The 20,561-nt window shown below is 43.3% G+C and overlaps 1 protein-coding gene across 4 annotated transcripts in view; it reads right to left on the bottom strand.

Annotated features, from left to right (window-relative positions):
- Window positions 1-6,463: 6,463 nt before the first annotated feature.
- HTR4 (5-hydroxytryptamine receptor 4) overlaps window positions 6,464-20,561 on the bottom strand; it is a 208,315-nt gene continuing 194,217 nt past the window's right edge. For 2 of the 4 annotated variants that reach the window (XR_012160260.2, XR_012160261.2), the window contains one exon: window positions 10,333-10,415. Coding sequence is in view for 1 of the 4 variants with exons in the window: in XM_073355855.2 (XP_073211956.1) it covers window positions 10,328-10,415 (88 nt within the window). In the remaining 3 variants the exon portion in view is untranslated. Of the gene's footprint in view, window positions 10,416-20,561 lie in introns of all 4 variants that reach the window. The other 2 variants (XM_073355855.2, XM_073355856.2) reach the window with 2 other exon arrangements.

Raw genomic sequence — 20,561 nt, 5'->3', positions numbered from 1 at the left:
AAGGGATTCAGAACGTCCTCACTCTGACCCTATCTGAAGGTATTTGAATCCATGTTGAGCAGCTGAAGGATTTATGAATGGCTGAGAATAAAAAAAGGGAGGGACTACATTCACATAGGTTAACATTGTATCAGAGTAGCTTGACTCTCAGGGCCAGCCAGCCCTGTTCAATGATCAGACTCAACTGGGAAGGGGTCAGGTGATCTTTACATAGGGCTGGGAAAATGCAGCTGAAAGGAGCTGTAAGTGGGAGAGGGGCTTCTGTAGTAGATCCTGAAGTAGAGGGTTTGAAGAGGGGGTGTGTCCTTTTAGCATGGAGGAAGACAAGGGGAAAAGGCTCCAGGTGCTGTAGCCTTGGGTAGGCAGAGAAGCATGCTTTATTTGATATTTTTGCCTAAGTTTTATATTGAAGGCTTAACCTGAATCCTGAGAGTCTTTAAGCATAGACTTCTTCCTGAGTTAGGGAAACAGGCCAGTGGATTATAAAAACCCTTAGCAAAATTCTCCCTGGTTTCCATTAGTGAAAGATCCCTCTCCTCCCCTTCCCCACATCCAGGGGGAGTCTAAATCTTCTGAGTTGAGGCACTGAAGCAAATATTGGTTTGAGACTTATTTCCTGGTGATCTTTCATTGCAGTGTGTGACTATGGCACTGGTGGAAATGATGATACAACTAATATCCCACACTGGACTGCACCACCATGCATGAGAGATTTTAATCTCCATAGGCCACACTTACCTTTCACCTACTCTAGGTTCTAAGCTACCTTCTCCTGACTTCTAAACCAGCCTCTGCAGCCCTGCTTCCCCAGTGCTGTGGAAGTGAAACTGAGAAACACAGCAACAGTGATGAAAAGTGACCAAGTGCAGATTCAGTGTTAAATGAGGACCTAGATTCCACTTGCCATCTCAGAAATCAAGAGCCTTGTGAGCCATGTAGGTCAGGAGAGTTGGTAATCAGATACAGAGATCGTTAGTCGAAATTCTGCCTGTTCCACTGGTGGCCAAAAGTCTGACAGCTTGACATGAGCTGGTGGTTTCAGACAGAACAATTCACGGAGGGTTGGTGCCAAAAATGTCCACCACAACTGGCTTTTGATGAGGGCTTTTATGGTCAGCCATAGCCAGACAGGTGTATTGGCTGTGGTTTGCATGGGAGGAGCTTGCATCACTTCTGCCTGTGCTGTACTTGTGAGCAGGGTTAAACCAAGAAAGACTTCAGGCTCCTGGGCTGTTTTCTGGGCTCTCTCACTGCCCCTAAATTTTTTTTTAAAACAGAGTGCAACACCTCTGTCCAAGAGGCCAGCAGCCGCACCACTGCCTTTCACAGCACATGGGGTCAGTCAGTGTGACTGATGTAGGATGTGCTCAGTTCTGTATGCCAAAGGGGTAATGAAACAGGAAACTCCCCGTGTTCTTTGTTCATTGTGGCTTCTGCAAGATGCGCCCAGATGGCCACAGCTTGAACACCTGTATACAGATGATTCTGTTTCAAACCCTCAGCCCACTAGCTGGGAGCAGGGATGGAGGTAACAGGTGAATCAGCTCTTTCAAAGAAAGCAACATTTCCAGAGGGTGATTGTAGAACCTGGCTGTGGGAATCAATATGGATTAAACACATCTGTTTACTAGATGTCACAGACTGCTAGTGTTAATCCACTTGGTGGAATGTATATCAATCCTGAACTGATGATGCTTGCTCAGTTATTATCAGCTCTTTGTGAGCTGTGATATCTTTTGAGACCATCCCAGCTGGTTTCTGGCTTAATATATATATAGGTGGACAAATCCTGGATCTTATTTGGGGATTGGGTTGGGACATTAGGGGTGTGAGGATCACCCTGTTGATGTGATCTGTGACCCACAGCTCCTTCAGTGACATCCCCTTTATGCCTCTACTGCCTTTTGTGACAGACAGGAGACAGGATTCAGCTGCGATGAATCTGAAAAGGGATTTGTTATTGAGACTACTGGGCATAGCAGGATACTGTCACTCTCCTTGGTTCACTCACTTGCTGACTAACTGATCACAACCCATGCTGCTTAATGTCACCAACCAGGGTTTCCCAAAGTCCTGGCTTGGAACAAGCAGACATGGAAGGGGGATGCGGAGTATGCCACAGCACCCAGAAGGGCAATGAAGCTATTTATTGTAAACCAAAGAAGACCGGTGAGTGCACTTCTTGGGGTCTCTAAGAGATAGCAATACACCTCTTGATGACTCTAAGGTCATCTTTTGTCCTCGACTATCAATATGGTATCTCCTAAAGGTTCTCTTACTCTGCCACCCACAGTATACTGGGACAGGGGAAGTGACTTTGGCAGTCATCCCATTCCCAGTCTGAGTAAATATAGCACAGGGGAGGTTGGGTTTTAAATTAATTTCAATGGCTTTAGATGAGTAAAAGAATCATTGAAAAACAAATGACCAAGCAAATTCTGTAACCTGTCAAGGCAAATAATGTACATTAAGATAAATACCTCACTGCAAAATCCTGAAAAGGCATCGAGTAACAAAAATATATTAGACAGAAAGGCTAACAGTACTAGAGGATTTCCTTTCAGCATATTAGACTTACAACATATAATACAGAACTAAACCCAAATGGAATTTTAATCAGGTAAATTTGAGTTAAACTAGACATGGTTATTCAATACAAAATCCTTTTAAGATTAAAATTGAATCACATTAATAAAATGCTAAATGAATACAAAGATAATACTCTTCAGTTCAGAGAGATTTAATATAAAAAAAATAAATCAATGAGCTAAATCAGAACTCTTTTTTTTTAATTGATTGGATTATCCAGTAGAAAAATCCACAGAATTGGGGTTAGTGACATGATAATAAACAGAGCGAGCTTTGTCACGTCAATGCTGTGGCAAAGGCTTGATCCTGATAATCACTGAACTCAATGAGAGTTTTGCCATTGGCTTTAACAAGCACCAGTTTAGGACCTAAGAAAATGTTCTCTACCTCTGCTGTAGTATGGGTGAAGCCTCAACTAGTGGGGCTCTTCTGGGTGGCCAGTAACCTGAGAAATCCAGGCTGTGTCCTCTAAGAAACAATCAACTGTGATGAATTTTCCATCTACATGAGGGATAAAATTCTATTGGATTTGGACTGGATTGGCTGGTTTCATTGTGCAGGATTAAGTGAGGCAGGAGCCAAGGTAACACCTTATTGCCCCCTTAGTTTCTTTCTACCACCTGTTGCTCTGAGACATTTTTTCCAGGCCGTTCTGGATGTCCATGTGATTGTAATAGTCACAATCTTTAAGTCAAATGATTTTCAGATCATTGCAAGTCATTCTGAATAACAAACAAATTCAGTCATTTTAAGATGGTACTCAGAAAAACTGCAAGCTGAACAATGAAGTGAAATTTATCTAGCAGTTGTTTATTGCTTATTTCCTCACCTCTAATTTGCATGTAGTGGACTGCGGTAGCAGCCAGAGCAAAACAAGTGCCTTAAGTCAAGGGCAGCATAGATAATCATCAGCTCTCTCTCATTCAAGTATTTAATTAGTTGCCTCGCTAATCCTAAGCATTTCAGGTATACGTTCTACCTGGTAGTGTCCTTCATTGAGGCAGCCACTCCTGTACAGCCAAAGCTTATAGACAGGATAATTGACTCTTTGAAGCCAAGATTTCATATCACACAGAATCAAGTTGACTATGGCTTTAGTAGCTCACATGAGTCCTCTGTTAGGAAGATATAGCATACAATACTGCAACACGTCGACAGAATGAATCCGAAATTATGACCCATTGACACACATGCTTGTACTGCACCTAACACTATAGGGGCATGGTCTATGATGACTAGGGCTCCTGGGGGCTACAGGAATACCAATTAAATAACTATATAAACAACAATAATAATACAAGCTTACTAATAGCTTGGTAGCTCTGGTGGCCAATGGATATTCTACACCCCTTTCCATCCTCACATAGCTGGCAAAGTAGAAAGATGGCTAAGTATCTAGGTCCACACATGGTGAGGCTATTAGGGCACAGAGAAAGGGGTCTGCCATGTGCACTAGCTGGCCTCATCTTTCTATTTGAAGCACTGAGAAGTTGCTTATGTATTTATTAGTGGGTGTGTGTAATTTTAGGCTTTAAAAAGCAAAACTAAAGGGAATAATACATAATGCCATTGGAGATATGTTTATATATACACCCCCCCACACAACTTATCAGTTATTTATATCATATTTCAATTATTTTTCAGGTGTTGCTGAATTTTAATGCTCAAAACAGGTTAGATATGGGAAGTGTGGAAGAGCTGTATAAGTGTTCCCCAGACAGCTCTGCCAATATACTTCAATCCCAGTATCTGGCACTATCTACTATTCCAGTCCTCCCTCCACAACTTAGCCAGTACACTTCAACCCAGCAGGCATAGAAGAGCACAGAATATTGCTTTTATGTAGGTCCTACATAAATTTCTTAGCCAAAGAGCAGTGGATTTCTTTCTTTCTTCTGTTTAGACAGACACCATAATCTGCAACTTTAACCTGGGTCAAATGTTGGGCTTTTACAGAGCATGTGTCATGTGTCATCCAGTTATTGCCTCATGTCCCTCCTGACAGTCTTGATCATCTGCTAATTAAAGTGAATGGCCTCTCCTCTGCGCTCTGTCTCAGAGCTTCCATTTTGCAGGCACCAACTTTTCCCTATTTGTGGTGCAGTCATTTATTATGCTTCTACAGCAAAACGGTGACTGAATTCGGGGGGAGACCCAATCATCTTCCTGTGAGATGAAAATTTCCCACACTGAAGAGGGCATGTGATGACACTGCTCTACATAACATTATATATCGAGAACTTTATACTCTCTGAAACCCACCTAAAGGAAGCTTCTCCAGGCAGGTGAGAGTTAGACGATATCTCCAATCTGTCCCTGGAAGTAATTATCTCATTCCTTTGCCCATCCTCTTTTACCATTACCAAACTTTCTGAAGTGCGCTCAGTGAGACTTTGGATTTGCATATCTCGGCAGGAGCCCCACTAGCAGACTCCATGACGGATCAGAAAGTAGTTCCTCCTCCAGGATCTAGGAAAGTCTGCAAAATCAGTTGTGTTGGCAACAGAGCAATCCTCTGAAGATGGGAGGTTAGCAATGAGTTGAGCAGCCAACTTTCGACCAGTTAGCCGTGATGCTAGCCCTTAATCTCTGGCCAAAGGCTGGATATCTAAGGATCTAACAGTCAGAATTACAGTGAGGCTCATAGTCTACACTTCAGGGACTTATTGCATGCCCAAGAATGCAAAATGATGCAGGAAGGTAAATTTTGCAATGCAGCAGTTTGATGGTTAGTGCTGAAGTGCACAGATGAGGCGGTAAAGAATTTGGTCATTGGTTAAAATGCAAGAATGTATTCTTAGTTTTAGAATGAACATAAAGAAAGAAAGAAAGAAACTCTCCTCTCAGCTCTGTGATGTTCAGTGAGATACTCTGAGAATTGATACTAGCCCTACAGATCAGTCTCACAAAATTATACCTGTTCTCACCCTACAGAAATAGGTTTTTGAAAGGAAGATGGGTAAAATATCATTATTTTTAAAATTCTCACCATGACACTCACTACATAGCAAGGGAGTCAGAGTATTAGAGAAAGCTGGGTCGTGTACATAACACAGGATAGGGATTCATTGGGAGATGAAAAAAGTGCATTTTGGAGAGAGGTCTGAAGGAGGTGGGCAAAGAGCGAGAAGGTCTTGAAGCACAAGCCCAGACTTGTTAAGGATAAGGAAACTTTAAGGATCTTGTTGTGTAACCCATAGTATTTTCTCAGCTGAGGTTCGATTGTCCCCTGATTTGCATAGTCACTTACAGGCAGTGCAAAGCAGGTGTAAAACCATACCAACTTGCTTGTGTGGCTTTTTACACTAACTTTGCACTGGTGTAAATGATGACACAGGATGCCAGGCAGGGGAGAATCAGGCCCGACACTGATTCACTAGATAGCAAATGAGGAAACAACTTCAGCACTCTGGGCCAGATGCTTAGCTGTCATAGATCCATCGTCAGTGGGGATCTGTTGATTTACACAAGCTGAGGATCTGATCCTCTTTAAAAAACTGGACCTTTCTGACTAGCTGTAACATGCTATGTATCCAGTCTGATTTTCCTAACTTTTGAATGTTGATTTCCTTCCATAACTGTGGTGATAAAGTGCTGCCCTGATGTTTCAGGATGATTGTTACAGTCATTGAGCAGTCCAAAGCACTTAGAATTCATGTCTTATTGCTTCCTCCCCGATCACGGTATGGTATAATTGTTCAGAACTGCATAGCTTTCCCACTAAGTGTAATAGCACTAATCAGAAAGGCACTGCCTCTCACGTAGCATCACCAAGAGGTGCTATAGCCACTTGGGAATGCTCCTCCAATTGGGTCGTCCCATGTAAATACAGTGTAAACAATGCAAACAAATTGGAGTGAACTAGACAGTAATATACATAGAGGAATTTTATTTTTTTCAATGGCTTATGCATTACATACTATTCAGCACCGTACTTCTGCTATGCTGAATCAGATTGAGACCAGGTCTCCGGGCCTGTGCTCCAAAGTGGCATGGAAATCACTATCCAGAATGGTCATTGAAATTATGAACTCACAAACCACGGAAGTCAATCAATGAGCAGCAACTGAAACTTCAGAGAAGGAGAAAAACAAGGATTGGTTCCAACCAAGAGACCTCCTGTTCTCCAGAGAAGCACTACATTGCTGTGGTGTTTGAAAATATGATTTACTTTGACCAGAGAAGCGTTGCTGAAACTATTGAGTAGTTATAAAATAATAGCTGCCAAGTGGCTAGTGACAGGTTAACTTACATGAAACCTCTTACACTTTGGTACCAACCAGTCATTAGCCAGAAGTGACCCAAATCATGGACATTTACATTTCCTAAATGTACTAAGAGGTTTTAGAACAGGAGTACTTCTTGTTTCAGAGCGGCTGATTATTTTGGCTTGTGAATCAAATGTCCCATTTAGAACCCCCTTGCACATTTGCCATGAGTGAGTAAAACAGTGTTCTGGATTTTATTTTAAATTAAGATGAGATATACTCTTAAAGCACATTAGAATACATTAGGAAAACATAATACTCCAAGAGCGAAAGAAGGAAAAATGAAACTCGATTGCACATGTCACCATGCTACGGGTCTCATCTCACTCACAGAAATCTTCCACTGATCTTTTTCAGTGCCTTTTTATGGGGCAAGAGAAAAGGGTTTACTTGGTTTTTCGTTGGTTTGTTTGCCACTTAGGATGAATGCAAGGTCCCAACACTGCTTGGGCTACTGTCACAGAACTCAATCCTGCAAACACTGTTCACATGAAAAGTTTCACTGAGAACTAAATCACAGGAGTAAAGTTGCTTGGGGATGATCTTCTCAAAAGCACTCAGCAATGGCCTAACCCTTCTCCCATTGAAGTCAATGGAAGTTGTATCATTAACTTCAATGGGAGCAGAATTAGGCCAATCCTGAGCACTTTTGAAAAGCCAACCTATACCTGGGCCTTTGTGATGAACCAGTATTTATCTCAAATTGTGTCTCTCATGAGCTGTCAGGGTTCCCTCCCCACTCTGAACTCTGGGGTACAAATGTGGGGACCCGCATGAAAGACCCCCTAAGCTTATTTCTACCAGCTTAAGTTAAAACTTCCCCAAGGCACAAGTCCCTTCTTATCCTTGGACGGTATTCACTGCCACCATCAAGTGAGTTAAACAAAGATTCAAGGAAAAGAACCACTTGGAGTTCCTATTCCCCAAAATATTCCCCCTAAGCCCCTTCACCCCCTTTCCTGGGGAGGCTTGAGAATAATATCCTCACCAATTGGTACAGGTGAGCACAGACAAAATCCCTGGGTTTTTAGGACACTAAACCCAATCAGATTCTTAAAAAAAACAGGACTTTATTATAAAGAAAAAAAAGTAAAAGAAGCACCTCTGTAAAATCAGGATGGAAGGTAATTTTACAGGGTAATCAGATTCAAAACAGAGAGAATTCCCCTCTAGGCAAAACTTTAAAGTTACAAAAAACAGGGATAAACCTCCCTCTAAGCATAGGGAAAATTCACAAGCTAAAACAAAAGATACTCTAACGCATTTCCTTGCTATTACTTACTATTCCTGTAATTTTAGAGGTATCATTCAGTAGGAACTGGATTACTTGCTTGGTCTCTCTCTTTGTCTCCCGAGAGAACACACACAGAGCACAAAACCAAATTTTCCCGGCCCCCCACCCCCCATTTGAAAGTATCTTCTTTCCCCATTGGTCCTTCTGGCCAGGTGCCAAATAGGTTAATTGAACTGATTAACCCTTACAGGCAAGGGGATTCTGTACCTCTGGCCAAGAGGGATTTTATCTTACTGCATACATAAAGGTTGTTACCCTTCCCTTTATATTTATGGCACACGCGCTCTTAGAACATCTTATATTTGCTGCCAGTGCCCTCAGTAAAATATGAAGTGTCAAAGCCAACAGTTCTGTGCCTTCTGCTAACCTCTTTGGGTTTTCTAAATTTAAATTGTTTGGCTCTACCATTTCATCTAATTAGGGCTATTCCTGGCCAGTGCTCTAATGATTTTTAAAAGACAACGATGAGAAACTTTAGCATGGAGTTTGTCCAAGGGCAAAGAACACTTCAAGGAAGAGAAGGCTAATCAGACACCACGGCTGGAAAGCTGCTTGCTGTTATCATGCACAAAATCCTCTTTCTCAGAAATACTTTTTCTTTGTTCAAAGCAGGTTGTTTTTACAGTAGATACCTGTCACATAGCAACAGATCATTAATAAAATAACAATAATTATATTTATGTTAAACTCCCATGTTTTAGAAGCTTAGAATGGGAAAAACACTTCTTTTTAAAAATAATAATAAATAATGTCAACTTTTTTCTTTACATTAAAAAAAAATCTGTACATGATTACACAATGTAACAAAATACATTTCTGTTTTCCAGGCTAAGGCCGTCATCTTTGGGTTAGATCTTCATCTAAGGAGGTTACAGGCTCACGGTTTAGAACCTGTGTATTTCCCACTGCACGAAAATCAGACTCCCAGGGTTCCTTGATCTACAGTGTTGCCTGCATTTACATTTACATGCAAAGGAGGAAGCTGCCTACAAGGAATGTAGTAATATCTGCATGCAGGATATGAGATTATTGTAAAAGGACAGGTGCATAGGGCAACATTTGAAAGTTCTGAAGCTTTTTTTTTTTAAGCCTCACAGCTGGAAACAGGGAGGGAAGAAAAAGCAAAACACCCAAGTAAGAGTTTGTCTTCCAATTGTAGCTAGAAAAGCTCTTTAGATGACATATATTTATCAACATGGCACTTAGTGAGCTATCACAGATTGATATTCCCTAAGGACTATGTCTCTTGATCAACCCTTCTTTCACAGGCGGGATGCCCAAAGTTTGCCCAAATAAGGACTACTGCATCTAACAGGTAGAAAATGGGGCAGATTGTGACTACTGTTTTCTGGCTAATATAGAGCAGCACTTGCTGGGACTTGCAGTCTCTGTGGGCCATGTCTCCATATCAAAGATTATATGTCTCTGTGGGCTGCATTTTAGATCCTCATGGGCTATTTTTGCTCATTGGCTCTTTTACCAGAGATCTTGGAGAGGACCCTCACTGGAAAGTATCTACAGGGAAACACTGTTTCTATTTGATATTGCACTGGACAGGGGGAATTGTCAGCTCACACTGACAGATCTCACCATTGAAGGTAACTGAGAAGGAAAAGAATTCCTCTTCTTTTCAGAAAGAAAACATAAGCACTACATCTCTCCTGACAGCACCATGTTAGGCGTAGGTGTGACCTTGAGCAGACACAGGAGGCATTTACTGCAGTTCAGCATTACCACTTCAAGTCAGACTTTGAAATCTTTAAGATCACAATATTGTTGCCACAAAACAAAGAGGAGGCATGCAGCAAAAAATGGCAGCTGGTGAAAAAGCATAAATCTCAGTGTGGGTATGTGTGTGCGAAGGCCTGTGTGTGTGCTTTTTGTATACAGGGATGGAAGTTTGCACACCTCTGAAAAGCACTGACAGAAAAGCACTAAGGCCCTGCTGCGTTAATAAAGTCCAGACATCCTCCTGAAGCAACAGAGAGGTCTCCTCAATAGTTCTGCACATTGCGTCCCCTCAGCCTCATCAGTGACCATATTCATGCTGTTCGCCATTCCTATCAAATCAATACAGGAAGCACCATGGAAATGCAGACATATGAGCTTGCGTTAGAATCCTGCTGCTCAAAATCATCTGGTGTGCAGGTGTGCGGTTCCCCTGCCAGGGTCTTCATTAGAAACAGGACTCCTGGGATTCTGGGTCATTGTGGATGGGAAGCTTCTCGTGTTCCTGATGATGCCCATTACGTAAAACTGTGTACCTAGGTGGGGGGAAAAGCAAAACAAATAGGAGTCACTAGAGCAAATTAAAAAGGACAGACTGAGCCTTTTCTTTTCTCAGGAGAGTCTGAGACCCAGGCAGTGTGACTTCACAGTGCTCCCAATATCCCGTTTCCATGCTCCACCTGCCAAGTAAAATGTAAATCCAAACCCTGTTCATGATGGCAGAAGATGTCTGTGACCCTAATGTTAACCCCAACCCCTGCAAAGTAGGAACCTGCTGGTTCATGTAGGTCTGAGCTATAACACGTACCCATAACAAACCAAGCTAATGAATTAGGAGACCCAGGATTCTGGGGTGGATGTTGGTGACTGAGTTGTCAACACAGAATTGAATCTGTTTAAAGCAAGTATTAAAAAATCACTTTGCTTTGGCTTGGAATGTATGTGTCCTTTAGAGTGACACAGAGACCTACCCTCTGAGTCACGTGAACCATACACTAAAAACTATTGATTGCTAGTAATCTCACTATGGATGTAGAAGCCCTCTACACCAACATTCCACACAAAGATGGACTACAAGCCGTCAAGAATACTATCCCCGATAATGTCACGGCTAACCTGGTGGCTGAACTTTGTGACTTTGTCCTTACCCATAACTATTTTACATTTGGGGACAATATATACCTTCAGATCAGTGGCACTGCTATGGGTACCCGCATGGCCCCACAGTATGCCAACATTTTTATGGCTGACTTAGAACAATGCTTCCTCAGCTCTCGTCCCCTAACGCCCCTACTCTACTTGCGCTATATTGATGACACCTTCATCATCTGGACCCATGGAAAAGAAGCCCTTGAGGAATTCCACTATGATTTCAACAATTTCCATTCCACCATCAACCTCAGCCTGGTCCAGTCCACACAAGAGATCCACTTCCTGGACACTACAGTGCTAATAAACGATGGTCACATAAACACCACCCTGTACCGGAAACCTACTGACCGCTATTCCTACCTACATGCCTCCAGCTTTCATCCTGACCACACCACACGATCCATCGTCTATAGCCAAGCTCTGCGATACAACCACATTTGCTCCAACCCCTCAGACAGAGACAGACACCTACAAGATCTCTATCAAGCATTCTTACAACTACAATACCCACCTGCGGAAGTGAAGAAACAGATTGATCGAGCCAGAAGAGTTCCCAGAAGTCACCTACTACAGGACAGGCCTAACAAACAAAATAACAGAACGCCACTAGCCGTCACCTTCAGCCCCCAACTAAAACCCCTCCAACGCATTATTAAGGATCTACAACCTATCCTGAAGGATGACCCAACACTCTCACAAATCCTGGGAGACAGGCCAGTCCTTGCCTACAGACAGCACCCCCAACCTGAAGCAAATACTCACCAGCAACCACATACCACACAACAGAACCACTAACCCAGGAACCTATCCTTGCAACAAAGCCCGTTGCCAACTGTGCCCACATATCTATTCAGGGGACACCATCACAGGGCCTAATAACATCAGCCACGCTGTCAGAGGCTCGTTCACCTGCACATCCACCAATGTGATATATGCCATCATGTGCCAGCAATGCCCCTCTGCCATGTACATTGGTCAAACTGGACAGTCTCTACGTAAAAGAATAAGTGGACACAAATCAGATGTCAAGAATTATAACATTCATAAACCAGTCGGAGAACACTTCAATCTCTCTGGTCACGCGATTACAGACATGAAAGTTGCAATTCTTCAACAAAAAAACTTCAAATCCAGACTCCAGCGAGAAACTGTTGAATTGGAATTCATTTGCAAATTGGATACAATTAACTTAGGCTTGAATAGAGACTGGGAGTGGCTAAGTCATTATGCAAGGTAACCTATTTCCCCTTGTTTTTCCTAACCCCTACTCCCTCAGACGTTCTTGTTAAACCCTGGATTTGTGCTGGAAATGGCCCACCTTGATTATCATACACATTGTAAGGAGAGTGGTCACTTTAGATAAGCTATTACCAGCAGGAGAGTGGGTTTGTGTGTGTGTGTGGGGGGGGGGGATGAGAAAACCTGGATTTGTGCTGGAAATGGCCCAATTGATTATCATACACATTGTAAGGAGAGTGATCACTTTAGATAAGCTATTGCCAGCAGGAGAGTGCGGTGGGGGGAGGTATTTTTTCATGCTTTGTGTGTATAAAAGATCTTCTACACTTTCCACAGTATGCATCCGATGAAGTGAGCTGTAGCTCACGAAAGCTTATGCTCAAATAAATTGGTTAGTCTCTAAGGTCTACTATAGACTACCGGACCAGGGGGATGAGGTGGACGAGGCTTTCTTCTGGCAACTCGCAGAAGTTACTAGATCGCACGCCCTGGTTCTCATGGGAGACTTCAATCACCCTGATATCTGCTGGGAGAGCAATACAGCGGTGCACAGACAATCCAGGACATTTTTGGAAAGTGTAAGAGACAATTTCCTGGTGCAAGTGCTGGAGGAACCAACTAGGGGCAGAGCTTTTCTTGACCTGCTGCTCATAAACCGGGAAGAATTAGTCAGGGAAGCAAAAGTGGATGGGAACCTGGGAGGCAGTGACCATAAGATGGTCGAGTTCAGGATCCTGACACAAGGAAGAAAGGAAAGCAGCGGAATACGGACCATGGACTTCAGAAAAGCAGACTTTGACTCCCTCAGGGAACTGATGGGCAAGATCCCCTGGGAGAATAACATGAGGGGGAAAGGAGTCCAGGAGAGCTGGCTGTATTTTAAAGAATCCTTATTGAGGTTACAGGGACAAACCATCCCGATGTGTAGAAAGAATAGTAAATATGGCAGGTGACCAGCTTGGCTTAACAGTGAAATCCTTGCTGATCTTAAATACAAAAAAGAAGCTTACAAGAAGTGGAAGATTGGACAAATGACCAGGGATGAGTATAAAAATATTTATTGCTTGGGCATGCAGGAGTGAAATCAGAAAGGCCAAATCACACCTGGAGTTGCAGCTAGCAAGAGATGTTAAGAGTAACAAGAAGGGTTTCTTCAGGTATGTTAGCAACAAGAAGAAAGTCAAGGAAAGTGTGGGCCCCTTACTGAATGAGGGAGGCAACCTAGTGACAGAGGATGTGGAAAAAGCTAATGTACTCAATGCTTTTTTTGCCTCTGTCTTCACGAACAAGGTCAGCTCCCAGACTGCTGCACTGGGCAGCACAGCATGGGAAGGAGGTGACCAGCCCTCTGTGGAGAAAGAAGTGGTTCGGGACTAATTAGAAAAGCTGGACGTGCACAAGTCCATGGGGCCGGATGTGTTGCATCCGAGAGTGTTAAAGGAGTTGGTGGATGTGATTGCAGAGCCATTGGCCATTATCTTTGAAAACTCATGGCGATCGGGGGAAGTCCTGGACAACTGGAAAAAGGCTAATTTAGTGCCCATCTTTAAAAAGGGGAAGAAGGAGGATCCTGGGAACTACAGGCCAGTCAGCCTCACCTCAGTCTCTGGAAAAATCATGGAGCAGGTCCTCAAGGAATCAATTCTGAAGCACTTAGAGGAGAGGAAAGTGATCAGGAACAGTCAGCATGGATTCACCAAGGGCAAGTCATGTCTGACTAATCTAATTGCCTTCTATGATGAGATAACTGGTTCTGTGGATGAAGGGAAAGCAGTGGACGTGCTGTTCCTTGACTTTAGCAAAGCTTTTGACACTGTCTCCCACAGTATTCTTGCCAGCAAGTTAAAGAAGTATGGGCTGGATGAGTGGACTATAAGGTGGCTAGAAAGCTGGCTAGATTGTCAGGCTCAACGGGTAGTGATCAATGGCTCCATGTCTAGTTAGCAGCCGGTATCAAGTGGAGTGCCCCAAGGGTTGGTCCTGGGGCCAGTTTTGTTCAATATCTTCATAAATGATCTGGAGTATGGCGTGGATTGCACCCTCAGCAAGTTTGCAGATGACACTAAACTGGGAGGAGAGGTAGATACGCTGGAGGGTAGGGACAGGATACAGAGGGACCTAGACAAATTGGAGGATTGGGCCAAAAGAAATCTGATGAGGTTCAACAAGGACAAGTGCAGACTCCTGCACTTAGGACGGAAGAATCCAATGCACCGCTACAGACTAGGGACCAAATGGCTAGGTTAGTAGTTCTGTAGAAAAGGACCTAGGGGTTACAGTGGACAAGAAGCTGGATATGAGTCAACAGTGTGCCCTTGTTGCCAAGAAGGCCAATGGCATTTTGGGATGTATAAGTAGGGGCATTGCCAGCAGATCGAGGGACGTGATCGTTCCCCTCTATTCAACACTGGTGAGGCCTCATCTGGAGTACTGTGTCCAGTTTTGGGCCCCACACTACAAGAAGGATGTGGAAAAATTGGAAAGAGTCCAGCGGAAGGCAACAAAAATGATTAGGGGACTGGAACACATGAGTTATGAGGAGAGGCTGAGGGAACTGGGGATGTTTAGTCTACGGAAGAGAAGAATGAGGGGGGATTTGATAGCTGCTTTCAACTACCTGAAAGGGGGTTCCAAAAAGGATGGCTCTAGACTGTTCTCAGTGGTAGCAGATGACAGAACAAGGAGTAATGGTCTTAAGTTGCAGTGTGGAAGATTTAGGTTGGATATTAGGAAAAACTTTTTCACTAGGAGGGTGGTGAAACACTGGAATGGGTTACCTAGGGAGGTGGTGGAATCTCCTTCCTTAGAAGTTTTTAAGGTCAGGCTTGACAAAGCCCTGGCTGGGATGATTTAATTGGGGATCGGTCCTACTTTGAGCAGGAGGTTGGACTAGATGACCTCCTGAGGTCCCTTCCAACCCTGAGATTCTATGATTCTATGAAATGCTATGGCCTGTGCTAGACAGGAAGTCAGACAAGATTAACATAATGGTCCTTTCTGTCACTAAAAATGGAAGAACAATTTGCAGACTTGATTATTGTATATTGTGCCAAGTCAGACTGAACTCATTTGTGCAAGAAGCTCCACCAAGGAAACATCAGCAAGCCAGGATCTGTGCTACAGCTGAGTTAAGAGAGACCATGTACTCTGCGAGCATGGAAGCCATGCTGCAGGATGATGCACAGTCTGTTCAGCAGCAGGAGAGGCAGCTATTGAAAAGTGGCTTCATACAAGACACTCAAAGGAGGCAGCATATCATGCAGCTCTGCTTGCAGTCAGAAAGGAATTGTCCACATTTGGCATTTTAGCAGAAGAAGGTGCCATCTGTACGAAAAATGTGTGAGCTAAAGAGAAACTGTTAGTGTGCTGTAGAATCTCTCAGGGCAGAAATTTACTTTCATATTGCTTCTGGTGCTTGGCCCAAAAATTCCAACTGTTTGCCATCTTGGGAGATGAGCATATGGGGGAGGGAGAAGCATTCTGTATCACAATGAGCAATCATGCCACGGTGTGAAAACTAAAACAAGGGAATAATAGATGTTCTGTACTATTGATGCCTGGAAGGTTTCATAAATATACTGCCTAAGGACTTTTCCATTGGAGGACTACTGTGCTATGTGATGGTTTCTCAGTGATTTCTCCTTTCATATGACACTTCAGACTGCTTAACTATTACACTGCTAACCTTTAAAGTCCAGATGTAGAAGATCATAGGGCCCTGCCAATCTCAGATTACAACACTTTATTCAGTCTGCTCTCTGGGATCATCATCTTCACTTTACAGGCACAAACATTCACAGAAAGCACATTTCAAATGGAAATGCACAAGCATTTGTGCAACTGAATTTTACATTTACTGACACTTGAAGCACATGTGTAGTCATCCAATTGGGAAACAACATGCCATGTGACTTCTCTCACCAATCACAATTAAGCAACATACATGGATTCTGAATAGTCAGGATAAATATGTCACGAGATATTTGTCAAGTAGGTTTGAATAATGAATAAATCTGAGAAAATCACAATCCACGAACAGAAAAAGAGGCTAAACTCATTGAGTAAATTATTCACTGCAAATTATTTGCTCAGTTCTGCTACCTACAATGAGTCTCTAGTATGGGATTTTTAAATGCTGGTATATCAAACTCCATTCAAAATAGCTCCCCACTCTTCCTATCATGTCTGAAGCTGACTCCTCCCCTAACTCAGTAAAGAGTGCTCTTGCCATTTCATTTCAGACCACAAATCACCCAGCAATAATGCCCAATAAAGGAGAGCCATTATTACCCATAAAGGAACTTCTGCCTCAGGCTGTTTGCATGCTTGCAAAATGGTATTTTAATTGTGATCATGACCAATTTGGAGATAATTGCTTCTCCAGCACACACTGTTTCTGACAGTAAAATGGGCTTTTTAATTAAATGGTTGGAATTAGCTTTCGGCACAGTTGAGGTGACTGTCTGGATAAATCCTTGACAGATTCAGGATCAAAATGAGGAGGCTGTGATCCTAAAATATCTTGGGAATTCACCAAATACAAGGAAAATAATCACCAATAGGATATAACTTTCTTGCAGTTTCTCCGTTAAACTGTCAGCTGATCACCCACTCTCCTCTCTCTTCCCCTCCCCCCGCCCCCCCATACTGATTTGTACAATTAGGGAAGCAAAGCCAAGATCGTTAGTAGTCTTTGGCTCCCCCAGCTACCCTGTGCTGCAAAACAGTCCCCAGAACTGTGGGAGTCTGTTGTGCCTGCTTGTCCCGCTCCTTCCAATGGGAACGTTGAAACTTGGAGGAATTAGTTGAGAAGGCTCCCTATAGAATTATCTGTCATCACGGTGGGGAGACTAGAAGATTATTTATGGGGCTTTATAGTATTAAAACCAAAGCAGGGAAGAAGCCAGCAGAAGCAAAGGTGGGCATCTCTGCCCTAGAAGAAAAGCCCCTGGAAAGTTGTCTCACAGAGGTGACAGACCAGGGTGGTGTGTCACCTGCAAGAATAACATGAGCTAACCCTGGAATGAAGCTCAATGTGCTATGGTGGCTGAGCTTCCTGGATGTGAACTTTAATCCTGAGCCCAACATTAGACCCAGGATTTGTTCTAGTCAAGGGGCCAAATTCTTCCCAATTCCCATCCTGAGCGTGGTGCGGGGGCTGGGGTAAATAGTGGTTTGACACTTTTGTACCGCCTCTTTCTGAGGGCTACTCTATGTTGTGCTCCACTACCAAGGGTGCCGGCACCCTTCTAGCAGGCAGAAATAGCTGGAGAACAGGAACATGCCTGTCCCCATTCCCTGGCATGCCCCTTACACCTGGGTCTCTGTGAGGGTAGTATAAAGCTAGCTACACTGACTATACCTGCCCAGGATGCCCCCTACACCAAGGGAATTCTCCAATGGCCATATACAGCATTACATGCCAGCAGAGAAAATGTAAAAGCACTGTAGAATCAGTCCTCTTAACTTTAACAATAGCCCGGGCCTAGCCCTCACACTCATATCCATCGTCATCTCAAGAACCCTGGCTTGATTCAAGTCTGTAATCTTACATTAAATTAACCTTGGTGGCTACCACAAGGACAAGGGGCCACTCCACACCTGGAACAATGTCACGAACAACATGCAAGGATTTGGGCTGCAATAGCAGGCACAGCACATGAAAACCCTGTGGGGAGTGAAGATGGCCCCTGCTGGCTCGAGCTGTCTCACTAATGGACTACAGAAGGGAACTCATGCGTGGCAGCTACCTGCACTTTTCGAAGCCGTTGAATAAACATTGGGCTTATTGCTGGCTCAAGTCTTGTTAACCTTTACAAATAAAAATATTTATTCCCAAAGTGTAACAACAGCAGAGAAAAAACCCAAAAGCAAAATACTCAGAACCCTCCAAGCATGGCGAAAGCATCAATCTAAGCCTTGCTGAGGACAGATTGACAGAGAATACCTCTGCCTCCTTAAACCTATTCCAGGGAGTGCAGCCACATCTGCTCTCCGTTTGGTAATCACCCCCGAATCTGCCTGTTTATAGTATCAAGTGCTTTCTGAATAGGAAACTTTATTTTCAATTCACGGGAGCCTGGTTTCTGTTTTTATGGTGGGGAAACATTTGTGGAAGACTTATACCAAGTTCTGCAGCTGCTTACAGACTAGGCTTGGAAAGATTTGATTTGATTGGGGGTTTGTTAATTCTGTACCCCACCTAGAAAATGAAGGAAACAGTTTTTCATCATCAATATTTACAGAGAAAGAGAGGGGTTTTTTGTATCACCTGAGGGTAGTAAAAGTCTCTGTAGGTGCATGTTTGTTTTGTGTTTGTACATCTGTGCTTTTGCTTCTCCACGTACATTGAACATTTGTGTTCTGCACGTAGCTGTGTTAGTGTATATGTGGTTTTGTAAGTATCTGAGTTGGGACTGTGCACAGTTCGTAGGTACATCTGTTTTAATTCACACATTTGCTGAATCAAATGCTTTAACTTAGCTGGAACCCCTTGCCTTTTTCATGGACCGCACAGCCTTGTAAGACCTAGGCTATGTCTACACTTAAAATGCTACCGCGGCACAGTTGCACCACATTACAGCAGTGGAAGGGGTTCTCTCTTACACTGTCTACACCAGGGGTTAGGCTGGCTTAATGGCTTCTCTCAGTGCTGTGGATTTTTCACACCCCTGAGAGACGTAGCTATGCCAATGTAAGTTTGCAGTATACACCAGCCCCTAGTACATAGTAAGAACATTCTGTCTGCTATGTAATACACCTGTTTAAAAATAATCTGTCCCCACTTTGGGATTTGGGTACCAAGAAAATTTTAAATCTGAACTCTAGGAGAGTTGAACATATTACTATTTGCATCACTATAGCACAAGATAGAAACCCCATTGTGCTGAGCTCTGGCCAGACATATTAAAAGACAGTGCCTGCCCTCATGGGTTTACAATCTAATTTAGATCCAACAAGTGGGTGTAACAGATGATTGGAGCGGACGGAGGTTCAGGGTAACTCTCACAGGAACATACAGTTACATAGACTTGCTACATGACAATTAGCAGGCTTCAAGTTAAAATACATTTTTAAATAAACCAGAAATAGTAGTGATCTCAGGGATCCCTGATGAAGCTTGGTAGCAAATGCAGCCAGCCTTTCAGCTGCCCCCTGCTCCACCTGTACCCCGCACTCTGGGGGCTCAACTCAACAGCAGCCTTGTATCATTACACTTAGTTCTCCATCTGTGCCCTGAAAGTATTTGAATTGCATCAGTGAAGTACTAATGGATCCTGTAGCTGTGTCATAACTGTGGGTAGGAGTGATGCTGATTACTCTGGTCTTCTGTTTCATAACTGATGAGTGGAGGAGGAACAAAACCCTCAGCTGTTTCTCTTCTGATGAGGGCTGTGAAGAACCTGTCTGATGAGAGAAGCTTCATTTTGGAACAGCTTACCAAAGGCAGTTACACTGGGCAGCCCCCAAACCTCTCTAGTGTAATGGATTATGCTAATTGCTATGGAGTTGTGTGCTGAAGCCTAAGTGGGAACAAGTGCACATAAATGGGGTGTGGTAACAGGGCTGGAATGTAGGTAACACTCTGAGCTGGGTCAGTACAGAGCATTGCAACCTAAAGAGGCCTTGACACGCATCTCTGCCTTTATTTTTGTTAGATCAGATCCTGAAGTCTTAATATGAAAAGCAGTGGCACAGAAGGCTCAGAGACAAAATAATCCAAAAGATCTAAAATACACATTATTGTCTGTCTGAGCAGAATGTCCAGTAGATGGCAAAGTTGAAGCACCCCACAAAATAAAGGAGAGGGAGATGGTGAAATGAGATTTCAAGAAAGGAGCCTGGGTTGACAGATGGCCACTTCCAATTCCAGTATGAGATTCCAAGGAGCCTCTGTTATTGTCAGACATGTTGAGTACCCTGTCACTGTGGGTAGATAAAGGCAGGCAGGATGTCCTTAAGCAGGATGTCCTGAAAGGCAACAGAGATAGAAGCATCCCGAGATGCTGAAAAATTTGAAGACCTAGGACTTCTTCTATGATTAGATCCTAACAGGTTCAAGAAGACTTAAGTCCCAACTACATTATGCAGACAAACTGTAGTAGGAGCGTTTGAGTGAAATCAGAACAAGAGGGGAGGTGGGTGGGGTGGTGGCCATATATCACTGGAACCCAACAAACAAGGTGAATCAGGAGTTGAGGGCACCTCTTAGGGTTGAAAACTGTGTTGGTCTAATAACCTTCCATGACTGCCTTTTCTTAGGAGACTGATACATAAGAACATAAGAATGG

The sequence above is a fragment of the Lepidochelys kempii genome, chromosome 8, assembly GCF_965140285.1.
Source record: "Lepidochelys kempii isolate rLepKem1 chromosome 8, rLepKem1.hap1, whole genome shotgun sequence".
In the NCBI taxonomy this organism is placed as follows: Eukaryota; Metazoa; Chordata; order Testudines; family Cheloniidae; genus Lepidochelys; species Lepidochelys kempii.
The sequence above is the reverse complement of the archived record's forward strand: the minus strand, read 5'-3'. Positions and strand labels throughout refer to the sequence as shown.